The sequence below is a fragment of the Arachis ipaensis genome, chromosome B6, assembly GCF_059453495.1.
Source record: "Arachis ipaensis isolate K30076 ecotype BB chromosome B6, ASM5945349v1, whole genome shotgun sequence".
NCBI lineage: Eukaryota > Viridiplantae > Streptophyta > Magnoliopsida > Fabales > Fabaceae > Arachis > Arachis ipaensis.
In genome coordinates, this window is record NC_142441.1 from 18,774,920 (window position 1) to 18,791,143 (window position 16,224).

The following is a 16,224-nucleotide window of genomic DNA, read 5'->3' on the forward strand; positions in this document are numbered from 1 at the left end:
CTGCGTACAATAAGAAGTAACCATCCGCTGTCGTATAGGTTCGAACATCCAGATTAAAAATACTACTAATATATCAACCACAATTCACCCAAAGTAGCCAGATAACCATCCGGGGTACCAGAGATTATAAACATCTGATATCCTACTGAATCAAACATCCAATGGAAAATACTTGAAACTGATCATACACATACTCGTTGACTATTCCGAAATAAGTATATGTGAAAAGCCTTTAATAAACATCCAATTCTTTTTCGCATCGAACATCTATGTTAACATACTAGTAAAATGTCATACACAATACAACATGTTAAATTAGTTATTCGCAGCAAATTTGAATTGTAGATTGAAATAAATCATTTATAGATTCTTGGAACAACTGCATTTAAACACGTAAAATATATTTCTATAACATAATTCCACCCACCTCATCTACCACCCGTGATACATAAATGTCAATCCAAATCATATGTACATCAAGGTGAAAAATAAACGCAGGCACACCCATGTCCAATATAATCTAACTTTTGTCGAAGGAGCTTAGCAAAGACATGAAGCTACCCACTTGTTCGGGCGCATTTCGGACAATAGGATCACCAATGTTTGTATCTGGATATGCATTTGAACGAACCACCTGCTAAACGACACAAAAAATGACAACAATGAACTCATGGCATAGTGTTATAACAAAATTAATAGTTCAAGTCATATTGACACAAGCATGTACCGGGGAAGTATTCTTGTTTTTCCTCCAACCAGATTTCTTGAAGGACTTCTCTAGGGTCGCTCCAAGCCTCTTACTCTTTGGCCGGCCCTTTGTACTGACCAACGATGGTCCTTGGATGTCGACAACACCGACAACATTTGAATTTTGTGAGCCAATGCTGGTGTGAGTCTCCGCCACGCTCTCGGACCTCTTCTTAGCACGGTGCTCGCTCATCTTGGCCCTTGTTTCTTCTAGAGCAGCATGCAGCAATGCTGTTTCGTCGTCGTCATTTACGAACTCCTGAGCAATGTTGTAAAAGTGTGCACATAATCCCCTGAATGCATTATGACTCACATCTGACCGACTGACATCGTGACTGCTCTTGATATAAGTATGCTTGCGCTTTATTTTCTTGTTCCATCGAGGGAGAACATAGCAGGTAGGAACTTTATACACTTTATACGAATGAAAAATTGCAAGACAGTGACATCACAATACACCTGAACTCTCAAAAAGATTGCACTCACAACGAACCTCCTGTATGGAACGGTCAAAGTGGACGACATACGAAACACAAAGCATAGTATCATGGACTAATTTTTCCTCTTCTACCTTCATGCATACCACTGGCCCATCTTCAATAACTACAGATACTCTGCAATTAGCCATTTTCACAAACTCAACTTGAACATCCCTAAACATGCTAGTAGTGTACTCCTGCTGAAATTATCTCTCCATAGGCGAGCTCGTTGCACAAGGGATAACCCCCCTTGAGTCTACTACATCATCCTCCAATTTCCTCTGCTCCTTGACTTCAAGCACATTGTCGTATTCGTGAACAAATTGGACCAAGCTAGTCTTGCTGTGTAAGAATCCACCATAGAATGCGTGCATGCTCTCACTCCTTTGCGTACTCCTCATGGCAGTCCAAAATTCACCCTTGAAGAATATAGGAACCCACATGCGTCGGTCATTATAAATATCTACAGAAAATACACAGTTCTTATATAAGAAACCTTTCACTGAACTCATTATCACACAACAGATAAAGCAAGCTACCGCATAATTATCCATTGAAATGCGTAACGTAATTGTACAATAACGAACCTGATAGCCATGTGTTGTCATGTAGATTGTACTCCTCTATAAATTCAAACCATTTTCTCTCGAATGACTCCTCCGTCCAAGTGTTGAAAACAATGTCCCTGAGGTTGGCATAATACAAGTCTCCGTACCGGCGATAACCCCCAAGCTTCTGAGGTAACTTCTTCATGATGTGCCAGATGCACCAACGGTGACGTGTATTGGGTAATGCCTTTCTAATCGCACCAAACATGAATCTGCATTGATTGGTGATGATGCTCTGTGGAGCAATTCCCATGCACGTCACTCATTGGGTAAAAACCCACCCATAACTTGGAATTTTCTCGTTTCCCAACAGCGCACAACCAAGGAGGGACGACTTACCATGGTGGTTGACACCGACGAACGAAGCAAATGGTAATCCATGCCTACACACATAAACAACTGCAATTAAGAATTCCCAGTCATAACCGCATGGAAAACAAAAACACCAACAAGTAGACCAACTACACCACCTGTTACCTGTTTGTACTGTAAGTGCTATCAAATGACACAACGTCTCCGTAGTATTCATAGGAAGCCCTGCACCTTGCATCAACCCAAACTGCACTCCTAAATCGACACTCATCATCTAATTTCACTGCATAGAAGAAGTTCGGATTGATGTCCTTCATTCTGATGAAGTAGTTCATCATCTCCCTGACATCCGCATTTATGTTGCTGGTTCGAAGTCTTGCTGTAATATAGTTTCTTAAATCCTTTTCTAAGAATCCCAGATTCGACGGGCCCCCGACCTCATTTGCCAAAGCTAGAAAGGTCTTGTTTGGTCGAATCCCAGCCTCATTATTATTCTGAATCACGCATTTCGCATGCATGGTCAGGTGCCTATATTCATGGTAGTGCACTGCCTTTTTCGTCGAACATGGGTGCGAGTGCCTCAACTCAACCTTGAAGAAAAGCCACTCTTGCTTCTCCTTATCAAATTTCACATATATTCTTGCCTTGCACCCGACAACTGAAATCGGGTTCTTATGTGTTGGTGCTTTGACACGAGACCCGCGGATGCGGTCCCGATTACAGTGGATAGCCTGGTTAACAGGTTCCTTTGTGATCTTGTCAAATGTTGTCATCCTTATCTTAGTTGCAAATCCAACTTTCTTTGCATAGGTAACATAAAAACCATGAGCTAATTGTAACTTCGCAAACCGCATTCCAACGGTTAGTATTTCATCTTTCTCAAGGCAACCGTGATCCGGTAACTATGTATAAGAAAAAAATAATGCCATTAATTATGAAATCAAACATGCGGATCCTGACTGCACAAATTTAAACTAGAGTCCGAACCTCGTCATAAATATCCATCTCGCCACTTTCTACCTCAGTAACATCCAACATTTGTGTGGCCTGCACTTCCAAGATAAACACACAAATTCAAAAAAAAAAAAGAAGATAAATTTTTATTCAATATCATGTACATGAAACCTCACTAACTAGCACAAAAAAATGCGAACTAAATTTATAGATCAAGTCATCCACCCTACCAATTTTACCTTTAACACAAAGGCATTTAATTCCTAATAATGGTAATTGAATCAATTATCTCATTTGAACTATTATACAATTATTGTGACAAATACATACTCTCTTTGACGTTAACATTGAATAGCATACAGCTGAACATGCATCAGGTACAACTACCATACACATAGTTCCGTCCTCGGTTTCCCAGCCACTTGTGCCTATTTTTACTTTTAAGAGTTGTTTTCTTTATTCATACATTGAGCATCATGCATAACTATATACATATACTCATATTCTAATCCTAACATGCAGGAAGCAAATACATGAAAAGCATCAATTGATAACTCCTGCATTTTTCCTTTTCATTATCAAAATATATCCTTCTTTATTATAATACCATTGGCTACAACTCAAATTCAATTGATAACTCTTATACTAACATTGCCTACATGCCACTGAATTTTGATTATGAGGGAGTCTATTCAATTTTACTGGGTATTTATAGAAGCTATTCTAACAAATAAGTATTTTCTTCCAGAGACACATCAATATGCCATGGTTATAATCGTTAATCAAATTTGCCATACATATAAGAATACCATGATATGTAAAAACTTCCTAAGCTTCGTTGAACCATGCATGTTGTTGATGCATCTGAATACCGATTAAAAACATAAAATTAAACAAGCCACTTGCATTGATTATAGACTGCCTATTCAACTAAAAATGACCATCTATTGAAAAGAGTTTCATACGTAAAGTGGCTCACCTTAGTCATTTGCAGAGGATCGATGACGAGAGGTTCATCTATATTTTCGTTTGGAATTGATGAAATCTTATTCCCGCTGGGAGATGGAACACAAACCACCGGTTCAGCCACAACGCACTCCATTAATGAACTCCGGCGGGGTGACGGGGTGAAAGAGCAATCACACTTGAGTCCCCTTTCTACTTGCAACGTCGACATCGAGCACAATAAACACACGCCTGCGCGCTGGGCTTGGTAGATGTTCGTCAACGCAGATTGAACAAATGACGGGTAGGTGGTGCTAGACGAGGGCCTTTGCCGACTATGACGCTGGTGGGAGGAGAGTCCAACGGCCGGCAGTGACGAGTGGGAAAGTAGTTTTTGATGAGACCTGGAGATGATGGAGACGATACCGTATTGATCAACTGACGTCTTTGTTGTGATCCTATAACGACTTCTAATCCTATTTTTTTTCAAAATTTAAATTAGAATAATTTCAAAATTAATTCATTACCCATAATTTAATTTTAATTCGAAATTAACCCCCAATGTATGTATTGTACGACAAGCATATTGGCTCCCTATACTTCCTCTTAAATTATACATTAGTTGATCATTACCCAAAGATATAAAATCTCCAATATGATCTTTGCTGTAAAAAATGGTACCTGGTGTATTTCATCAACAACAGTTAATATGACAATGTTAGTTTAAAAAAAAGATCAAATAAAAATGAAAAATTGAAACTTAAGTAATATATGCAGTTAAAAAAAAATTGATGGTAATATAACTCTCAACCTTAATTTTAGATCTACTAGAAAGGCAAGTAGACAAATATAAAGGATTTTGTTTTGGACAATAACAATAACAACAACAACAATAATAGTAGAAACCAAATTTTTGCTTTTGAACATTTTCCAATCATTGCCTTCAATCAGAACATAGTTAAAAAATAAAATTAATAAAAGAACAACATAGAACAAATTAAATAGCACTTCAAGGCTTAGTCACAGTATTATTACTCTCATTTAAGTGCATCCAGGTTCTAAGATTCAATAATGCAGCGGATTATTTCAGTATATACTATTTAGTCATAGACAGTAAATTAATGAAGTATCTTTTTTAAAATTTAAATAGTAGAATATACAATATGTAAAAAATTTTATATTCAAACAAAAAGATACTTAAGACTTAACCTGAAGTGAATATTCATCCTGGTAATGTTTTAAACTTAATTAAGAATAAATAAAGGTTAACTGATGATGGGTTAAAATCAGGCAAATATATACGTTTAGGCTTCTTTAAAGGGATTTTAATACTGATATATAATAAGTAAAATGTAGGATCAACAAAATAAGTAAATAACTCAGAATTGAGATTGGAAGTGATTAATGAATCCAAAAGCATTTGTGTAATAATGAGAAGTATAAGAAAGAATGATGCATGTCGTTCCAACCAAATCTCTAACTAATTAATTAATCATTTCTCACTCACAGAATCTATTGGCTAAGACTTCAATTGAATACAAGTCATAAAACTTTGGGCAGAAACATAATTCTATATGATCCTATGCAACATTCTAAGTAGCTCTGACAATCACTAACATAAGTAAGGAGTTTGTTGAATTTGAAACACTCATAATGGGTTGTGGTGTTAAATAAGCAACTTAATTTGATTTACACAAAAAATAATCATAGTATTTTACTAATCAAACTATGTATGTTCCACCTTAATTAATTTTTTGTTGTTGACCAAACTGACACAAAACATTCTTGACTTAGTGGCAACTCTCTTTTCTGTATACTTACATCTCTGAATTGACTATGACCAATATGAATAACAAAATGCATGACATATCAACTTAATCTCTTAGCTAGCATGAATGTGTAAACAAAAGCTGTACTCTAAATTGTTTTAACAAATTTAATGATTATGCACAATGCACAAAAGAGAAAGGAAACTTTAGGTGGATCAGAACTTCAACTAAAGTGAAAGGAATACAATACTTACCATTCCTTCAAATGCTTTTCGTATAGCAAAGTTGAGATCAACTTCCAATAAAACTGGATCTTTATCCTCCTCAAATTCAACTTCTGTCCACTTGTTGACATTGACAATACCTGCACAAAAGCTCTCCATCTTTTGGCAATCGATTAGTGAAAATTTGTCCAGTAATAAAAATTTTAAGGCAATGTTTCCATTGCAAAACCTTTCAAACTTTGGTAGATCAGGCAAATCACAGAGTCAAACCCTAAACCACGATTCAGAAGGCTGCAAATTATTTCACCGTTAGACTTGAATTTGGGCTTGGTCAGAGATAAGGGGTTAGGGTTAGAATTTTTTTATAGGGACTTAATTATATTTTTAAATTATTAGGAATTTAAATGTCCGTAAAATAAAAAATTAAGGATATATTTGTTTTTTTATAAAAAAATTTAAATATAATTCAATTATATTGTGTAAATCGATCGGAACAAACCAGATCTAATAATTATAATACGGACAATTGGGTTTATTATTTTTGCTATAATAAACCGATTTTATTCTTATTTATTAAAAAATAGCTTATTAACCGATTTAATAAAGATGTTCAATCATATTACGACACATGTACACGTCTTTAAAAAAAGACATTTTTTATGTCTTTATTAAAATAGTCTCCTCTCGCCAAATATAACTATCCACCTAAACCATTTCTTCCTTTTTTTTTTTTTTTACAAATTTAAATGGATCCGATAATGAAATTGATTTGTGATAATCTCCTCCATATCGAATAAATTAATTTCTTTTGTTAAAACAAAAACAAGATCCTTATGTTTTATTTTAAACAAATGTACTTTCAATATTAAATATTTTTCTTCTATGGATATATGTCTTTTTCTTTCTTCTTTCATTTATTTGAAGGAAACTTTAATTTACGTGAATGTAGATAGTGCAAAGCGACTACACTATATTGATGTTGAATGCAGTGCTTAATGAATAGAATGACAAAAACTTGTTCACGAAGATCTTGATATGACATGGAGGAGATCCTCCACCACCCAAACAAATATGAACAGCCACCACAATTGTTATTTTTATTTTTATTTATATATATATATCTTATTCTGTAATTGACATTGTAGGCATCACTGTTACAGCAAATTCCATAAACGAAAGGACGTGGTTTCCCTAATTTTTCCGCTTCCAAAACTGGTTTTCAAAGAAATTTCAGTCATACAAAGAATTTCAACATTTTGAAACGAAATATAAAATTTTTGCTTGTCAGATGAATTGAAAAGCCGCTAATTATAGACATTGCATTTTGCATCACAAACTCACACATACTCAGCATAGTATGTTTATTTTGCGTGGCAATATATGAAAGATGGACACGTGGGAGGTGGGAAAGGTTGTGAGACAATGGTTGTGAGACAGAACACGAGAAGCATCCCGTTATGCAAGAATAATTATACGTGGTAGTTAGTTTTATAATTAGTTGATAAGATAATTTAAAAATTAAGAATAAAAAATATTTAAAAATAAATATAAAAATTTTATAAGTTATTTAAATTTTAGAATGTATAAAATTTATAAATTTAAATTAAATAAAATATTTAAAAAAAAGTTTAATTATTCTATTGGTTCCTAATTTTTTACGAAATTTTTAATTAGGTCTATATATTTTTTTTTAATTAGGTCTCTGTACCAAATTTTTTTCTCAATTAGATCTCTTTTAGTAGTAATTGGCTTAATTTTATAGGGATCCAACTAAAAAAAATTGGTGCAACGACCCAAATAAAAGAAAAAAAAAGTGTAGGGACCCAATTAAAAAAAATTGGTGCAAGGATTTGATTAAAAGGAAAAAAAATACAGAGACCTAATTAAAAATTTCGCGAAACTATAGGGAACAACAAAGTAATTAAACTAAAAAAAAATTATTATATTATTATGTGTAACAAAATTAAGATAAACATTTATAAAGTAATTATTTATAAACATCATATAAGTTTATTTATTTATTTTTTTAACAGTATTTAATTTGAAACAAAGATAAACATTATATTCAAAGTATTTTTTATCTTCATGTAGAATTTTAAATTTTATATTCAATTTATTAAACTATCTTTAATTTTATTACTTTTTTAAAAATTATTAATTTATACTTTTATTATATTCATGTTTTATCGATTTTTAGCAAATCGAAGGTGGTTTGATATCTAATGGTCTGGATTCGATATCTAATTCATGTTTTATTATATTAATGTTTTATCGATATTTAATTAAATCCATGTACTTTTTTTCCTTTTAATCGAGTCCTTGCACCATTTTTTTAATTCGGTTCCTATATTTTTTTTTATTTAGTTTCTGCACCAATTTTTTTTTTAGTTGAGTCTCTATAAAATTAAGCTAATTATTGCTAAGAGGGACTTAATTGAAAAAAAAATTGGTGCAGAAACTTAATTAAAAGAAAAAAAGTATAGGAACCTAATTAAAAATTTCGTAAAACTATAGAGACTAATAGAATAATTAAATCTTTTTTAATATTTTATTTAATTTAAATTTATAAATTTTATACATTTTGAAATTTAAATAACTTATAAAATTTTTATATTTATTTTTAAATATTTTTTCTTCTTAATTTTTAAATAATCTTATCAACTAATTATAAAATTAACTACCACGCATAATTACTCTTGTAGAACGGGATGCTTCTCGTGTTCTATCTCACAATCATTCCTACCTCACGTGTCCATCTTTCATATTGCCACGCAAAATAAACATAGTATGCTGAAAATGTTTGTAAACACGATAGAATTTTCCATATTTTTAAGCATTCTTATCTATTGTTTGGCATTGTCAAGGTTCAGCATATTAACTATTAAGAGATATATTAATATGTTAACTAATTAAGCGTTAAGGGGAAAACGAAATATAGAGGTAAGCAAATCGTTTTGTTAAGCTAACACTCTTTTTCTGTTTTTGTTTGGCTATGGGCTCCTCTAGTGAGGAATACTTGGACTTTTATTTTGTTTTCATTGTCGACTCGTTTATGGAATTTATAGCGCTTTGGGTGTAATCAACAATGAATTTTTTAAGTGGACTGGGCCTTGACCAAAACCTTCGAAGAACATGCCTCAAATAATTTAATTTAATACTTACGCACCAATTAGACCGTAAAGTTATACCCTAAAATTTTAAATTGTAGTCCAACTTCAAAAGACAACTAAATTCAACTTGGATTAAAACATCAAGACCAAAAACAAAAAGAAACAAAAACTTGGATCCAAAAGCTAAACCATTTGAAGGAAAGGGGCAATAGAAATTTCAAGTTGGTATAGTGGCTAGTTTACTAGTCCACTTAAAGTAGTATTAAGAGTTCAAATTCTACCTTGTGTTCTTGATCTATCGGACTAAAGGATATCGTGGAAAACCATCCAAAAAAATATCTCAAATTTTCTTTATAAATCTTGCATAGATTTTAGTTTAATCTCCCCTAATTAGGAGTGGCAACATTTACTTCGAGTTGGTCAAGTAGGATATGTAACATTATGTAAAAATATGTTCCAAGTGAGTGTTAAACTAATGACTTCTATTTTGGTGTAAAAAATTTTTAACCACTGAGTCAAGATTACTATTTGATAATTTAATACTTTTATTTATATAAAAACTAATTTATTTAGCGATATATAAATACCCACTTATACCACAGCCCTATCTCTTCACTCTCATCACCCTTACACTATAGGAAACACGCTGAATACTGTTGAATTTACCATTATCCTGGCGTTGACGGTATATATATACGTCGCCAAAAACTAATTACCGGTGATTTTTTTTCGTCCGACGCTAATTACCAGTGAATTTTTCGTCGGTATTTTTAATAGATTTGTTGAGACTGGGTTGATGATTACCGTTAGATTAATCCGACAGTAACTTTGGCGCCATTTCACATGTTTAGGCACCAAGCTATCATCGAATTTATTCGACGGTAAATTCTACCGTAATATTTTTTATTTTTTATTTTTTTGGGCACAGTTAAGTTACAATTAGTAGTCAAATTAAAATTCTTGTTAACAAAATTATTACCAGAAATCTAAAATTAGCAGAAATCAACAAATTATATTATTAAAAATAAATGGTCTGAATACAATAAAATATCACAGAAGTAGAGTACAATAAAGTAGACAAATAAAAAAATAAAATCCTAACCCATACAGATCCCGGTAATAGTCATCGTCGTCGTGGTCCCCCTGCTGAGGCGGCAGAGTAGGTGCTGACGTCAGTGCCCCACCAGTAGCGTTGCCGTTGGAACCAGCAGTGCCACTACTTCCAGCGCTGCTGACTTTAGCGCGCATCTGCTGGTTGTATGCCTCCATCTGCTCTCGCAACCGATCGAACTGCTCTAGCTTCTCTATCAGGTTCGAGCTGATGGTAACAGCTCCTCCAACTCGTGCAAGAAGGTCGTTGTACCTCTGTTCAGACTGCTTCGCTTGCTGGTGAAGATCATGTGTTAGCTTCTGCACCTCCTCCCTCAAGTCAATAACTTCCTGAGGATTGGCAAGATTGGTGGCAGAGGCAGAGAAAGCTGCCAATGCAGAGGAGCGGAGGCCACTGGCAAAGAATGACCAACCCAAAGCAGCAATTCTTGTGGGGTTCAGAGGCAGTCTCGCGCCAAACCCTATCAAGATCTATCAGTGAGGTCTTGGAGTCGGATTCTCGTTCCCACTAGGCAGCTTTGATTGCTGGGTAACAGTTAATTGACTTTAAACCAAATAAATTTGAAACTTAGTATTAATTTAAACTCACATAATGAGCCGCAGACCGCTCTTCAGCAAATCTCTCATTGTTGGCCTTCAAAATATGGGTATACTTGAAGGTCTCCGCCAATGTTGTCTCATGATCCAATGACTTAGACTACAAATTAATATATCAACTAATAAAATAAATGAACAAATTAACCAACTAATTCAAGTAACTACTAAAAAATTAAACAATGACAAAATTCTTACCAGTTTGCTCTTCGTCTTCATGAAGGTCGCCGACCCACCCGTATACTTCGACAACCTGGGGGAAGCCCTGTTAGCAATGTTCGTTAGACTGCGACGCTTGAACCCCTCATCATTGTTAAAATCGGCCTTCAGTTCCTTCTTGATGGCTAGACGGATCCACAATGTTAGGTGGTCATTCCCCTTACAAATATTGCACATCGTCTGCTGAAGTCGTTTAGCTGCCCGGTGGTCGTAGATCTTCCTGATTATGAGATTATATTTTGCATCTCATATGAATTTTAACTGCACAAAGTGATTCAACAACATTAGTTAGTCAGAATAAAATACAGTTCAAATACAGTTAATTAATTCAACATTATTGGGTTTTTACCGCCCACTTCTGAAACCATCGATCTCTGGTCTCAGCCGGATCTGCATGGTCGGTCACGGGTGGTCGCACATCGACTTAATAACCTCAGAGATCTCCTGTGTGCAAGCATTATTGTTTGGTATAAACTTGTCGGAGAAAAAACCTAACATTAACAAACACATAGAAACGCATAAACTTAAGATTAACAAACTTAACCTTAAAAAATTGTATGTACTCACGCCTGCATGCCATCAGACTAAATCCTCAGCCGGATGACATGCGATGGTGAAGGGGCATCCTGCTGGGGGGCACTAGACGAATCACCCACCGCGAGCTCTGTCACTGGATCTGCAGGGAGCGTAGCAGAAGGAGGCATGTAGTTCGGATTTGGGACCATGATGAACTACTGGTCCGCTGGACCCGCTTGTGACGTCACAGGGGTCGATAGGGTAGTCGGGGTAGAGGGCGAGGAGTACTGAACAGTTGCAGGAAATTTGGTGAAAACTCTCCCTCTACCACGACCACGAGACCCACTAGGTCTACCTCTGCTACCTTTCGTTATGTCTGCAAAAAGAAAATATCACTAACACTAATTGAGTCACAATTAAATTCACCAACTCTAAACATATTAATACACTCAATACAATAAACATATTAATAACATAACAAACACCAATAAATAATAACATAAGAAGAAACTCAAAAAATAATTATAACAAATATGAGAAAAGGTATGAATAACAAATAATTATTTTAATTATAAGTTAGAAAGTCAAAATTAAGCACGAATAATTCAATAGTTAATATTATATTGCAATATTACAATCATACTAAGAAACTGCAAAATAAAATTGTACATAGACATAACCCAAAATACTTAAAATAAGAATTTTAAGGAAAAATCAATTCATGTCACAATTAACACAAATATCTATCAACCCTAAACATAATTTTAAGAGTTTCAAAAACATAATTTTAATTTTTCAATTTCACTCAAAATCTTATTAAAATTTCGACAAAGTCTCTCCTAAAATTCAGATTTGTCCACCCTTCAAAGGTTCCATCCAAACCAACATGCAAGGGTTGAAATTCTAATCCACTCACCAAACAAACTAATTATTCAAACCAATAGAATTTACATCAAAAATTAAATAAAAAATTTTCTCATAGCCCATGATTTTCCAATCTAACAAAAACAAGTAAAAACAAAACACAGATAATAATCAAACAAGTAAGAATAAATTCTAAATTATTATATGATAACCAAGACACAAATCCTAAATTAACTTAACCCTAAATCATTCAATAGCCATAACCCTCACTAATGAAATTCCTAACACTAATAGAATAACAAACTATTAGGTAACACACTAACAATTAAAGAAATTCTGTTTCTAATTTTAAAATAGATATCCTGGAGATGGAGAGTAAGGATGTACCTAAATCTAGAATGGCGGAAAAGGGGCTGGGAAGAACGGAGAAATGTCAAGAGAGCGGGGCCGGCGATGGCGGGGTTGGAGCGGCAACGGTGTTTGGAGTGGCGGCAAAGGGGGCTGGGCTGGGTAGAGAGAGAAACGGAGAAGAGCGTTTGAGAGAGAGGGTTTTCGAAATGAAGGGGGAGAGGATTCGTGCTCTCAATTTTAGAGCTGACTACCGTCGGATTCACCGTGGGATAAATTCGACGGTATCACCAAAATGTAACATTTAACTAAAATGTGTCACTGTCGGAATACGACAAAAAACTTTGCGCCTATTCCATACCTTTTTCCTCCAAATATTACCCACGAATTTACCGTCAGGTAAGTGAATCCGCCGGTAACAATTTGACATAATGAATTTCACAACAAAACCCTCCATAAATCCATTGGTAAAACCAACGGTAACTCGAGACGGTAAATCTGACGGTATTCAACGTTTTTTTTGTAGTGCAGCACTCACTTTCCCTATCATCGACATCGTCACCACCATTGACGGGAGCAAGCAAATGAGGATGACGAAGGAAGGGGTGTGGATGAATGAAGGGAAGAGAGGGAACACATATAGAAGAGTTGGAGGGAGGAGGGTAAGGAATATTGCGAGGTATTATAAATTCTTCCAAAAAGAGATAAGAGAGCAAATCAGAGAATAAAAGTAAGAGAGAATTTTAGATCAGAGAAGTTGGTTTATGATAAACATGAGTAATTAATTCTCTTTTTTTTATTAGGTTTATTACTCTATTAATTTTATTAAATTTTTAATTACGTTTTTATATATTTTTTAATTAGTTCTCTACATTATTTTTAGTTTTGTAATTAGATCATTTTCATATAAAAATGTTAAAATTAATAGAATATTTTTTTTCAAATTAAAATACATGTGGTTAAAGATCTAATTAGGATTTTAGTTATGAATACCTTAAATTTGTAAAGAAATATTCAGTTAACTCTAATATTTTTTACACTAGGAAGGACCTAATTATAAAATTAAAAGTAATATAAAGACCCAATTAAAAAAAAATATATAAGAACCTAATTGAAAATTTGGTGAAACTATAAGGACCAACAGAATAATTAAATCTTTTATTAAGGTATTGGCCCAAAGAATTGTTGACTAATATTAATAAAAGAGAAAAACTCGAGAACATGCAGAATTTATTATTTTTTTACCAACACTTTTAATCATAAGTCTAATTCTTTTACTCTAATAATCTAACAATATATTTTTAGTCCATATTTTTAAATATTAGTAACTAATTATTAACTAAAAATAATAAATTTTACAGTTGGGCTACACATCCAAACCTTATTGCATCCAAGTCTGATCAAGCAGGCCCAATACCAAAAAGACCCACTTTCATTAAAGAGAGTAATTACACGCGCCGAAAATCCCAAACGTTACCACTTCTCTTCGCGCTCTAATATGAAAAATCGTTCCTTCTTCAAACTCAAAACTACAACAAAGAAATTTTAAGTCTCTCTTAAAATCTTTAAAAAATCTTTCAAATTCTCTGTGGAAACTATTGCAAAATCTGGTGGTGCGTTTGAATTCATAAACAAAAAAAAACAAACAAAAACAAGAACAAAAATTCCGCAAAGTACTGAGAAAACTATTATTATTATGTTCAGTTAATTTCTCACAAATCTTGCATTTCTATTAGTTTGATTTAAGATTTAGTGGATCGAGTTCATTCATTTAGTAGATCAAGTTTCTCTGATTCTATTTTTTCTTGTTTTTCTCTGTAACTAGGGCATTGTGTTATTAATTTATTTGTTCTGATAAATAATTCGATCCATCTCTTAGTTTAATTGAGTTAATTTGCATGCAGAAATGAATTGAATGTGTTTTTCTTGTTGATTGAATGTTTATGACTTTTTGTTTAAATTTGAATCAAATTTGGTTCATTTGTGAATTAAATGAGGTTCACTTGATACTACTGTTAATTATTGACCAAATTTGTTATTTCTTAAGAAACTTAGGTTCATTTCTTAGTTTAATTTACGTTAATTTGGTTTGGTTTCGCTTGAATTTGCTGAACTTGTTCATGTGGGGTTGTTTAGTTAGTTTTTGTTCAAATTTGAAGCAATTTCGGTTTGTTTATATTAAAATATTGTAGGAGATAATTTTCCTGAAAAAGTTGTGTACAACAAACTGAATGAGCAACAGAAGAAGATTATCAACAGCTTCAAAGGTGCTACTTTGGCGACTTTGACAAAATTGTGACGGATATGAATGTTGAAGGGGAGGGGAACTTGCTGAAATTCAAGACGACCTCCATCCTCTTCATCCAGAAATACTTCTTGTTGCCGGCTCCTCGGTCCATAAGCCACCTCTCCTTCATGTGGAGACAGTCCGACAATGGAATTAGGTGTCTCATGTGCTGAGCTTCCTGATCAAGGGGATCAAAGCCCAGAGAGCAGGACACAATCTTTCAGTTGATGGCTGCGTCTTTCTCTTAATGATAATATATTTTCATGAAACGAAGTTTCCTGATCTAGAAGCAGGTGACGCTCCCAGGCCACCATGGGTGGCGTACTGGACACGGAGGAGACTGGTCGATCGGATTGCCTTTGAAATAATTTCGGTTTATTTGTGAATTAATTGAGGTTCACTTAATGATGCTGATAAGTATTAATAATTTCGGTTCATTTCTAAGTTTATTTGAGGTTCATTTGGTTTAGTTTCACTTGGATTTGCTAAAATTGTTCACGCGTGCTTGTTAAGTTAGTTATAGCTCTGATGTTTGTCAGTTGTATGCCTGTATACATTCGATGCGTTTTTATTGATGATTGAGTCTATTTGTCTACTTGTTCAAATCTGAAATAATTTCGGTCTATTTGTAAATTAACTGAGCTTCACTTGACTACTTGTTTCTCTGCTTGTTATCGAACATGGATTTTATGTTCAAATCGTTTAAAAATTTTGGTTCATTTATTTTTTAATTAAAGTTCATCCTGATTTTAAATCAAAACTTTTTTTATGAATTGTCAGAAGTGAAAAAGTAGAGGAGACGAGTAAAAAAAAAAACAAAAAAAAAAGAATGAAGAGAAAAAATGACGGTGCTGCAAAAATAAATGTTGCTCCGGATGACCGTGACTCGACAGAGATGTAAGATTAAGTTTCTTATATACTGCTAAGTTTTCCTAAAACCTCATGTAATTTCTTTAGTTTTACTGAATAAATTTATTTTTTTGCTTAGGATGCTAACTGTAAATTTGGGCAGTGAAAGTGAACTTGTGGTTCAAACATAGACGAGCTTAGCACGGTGTGTAAACGTACCGAGCAATACCAAGTAATTCCTCTTAACACTTATTTACTTCTTCTATTTTTAATTAGAATATCTTAGTTG

At 33.8% G+C, this 16,224-nt stretch overlaps 2 protein-coding genes across 2 annotated transcripts; both read right to left on the reverse strand.

Annotated features, from left to right (window-relative positions):
* Positions 1-520: 520 nt before the first annotated feature.
* On the reverse strand, positions 521-1,408 carry LOC148554773 (uncharacterized). Its single transcript, XM_088490488.1, has 3 exons — positions 1,207-1,408; positions 728-1,161; positions 521-634 (listed from the first exon to the last, which is right to left on the reverse strand). The coding sequence occupies exons 1-3, from the start codon at positions 1,406-1,408 to the stop codon at positions 521-523; spliced, it is 750 nt and encodes a 249-aa protein (XP_088346614.1).
* A 24-nt stretch (positions 1,409-1,432) lies between these two features.
* LOC148554774 (protein FAR1-RELATED SEQUENCE 5-like) lies at positions 1,433-1,979 on the reverse strand. Its single transcript, XM_088490489.1, has 2 exons — positions 1,814-1,979; positions 1,433-1,689 (listed from the first exon to the last, which is right to left on the reverse strand). The coding sequence occupies exons 1-2, from the start codon at positions 1,977-1,979 to the stop codon at positions 1,433-1,435; spliced, it is 423 nt and encodes a 140-aa protein (XP_088346615.1).
* Between the last annotated feature and the right edge of the window lie 14,245 nt (positions 1,980-16,224).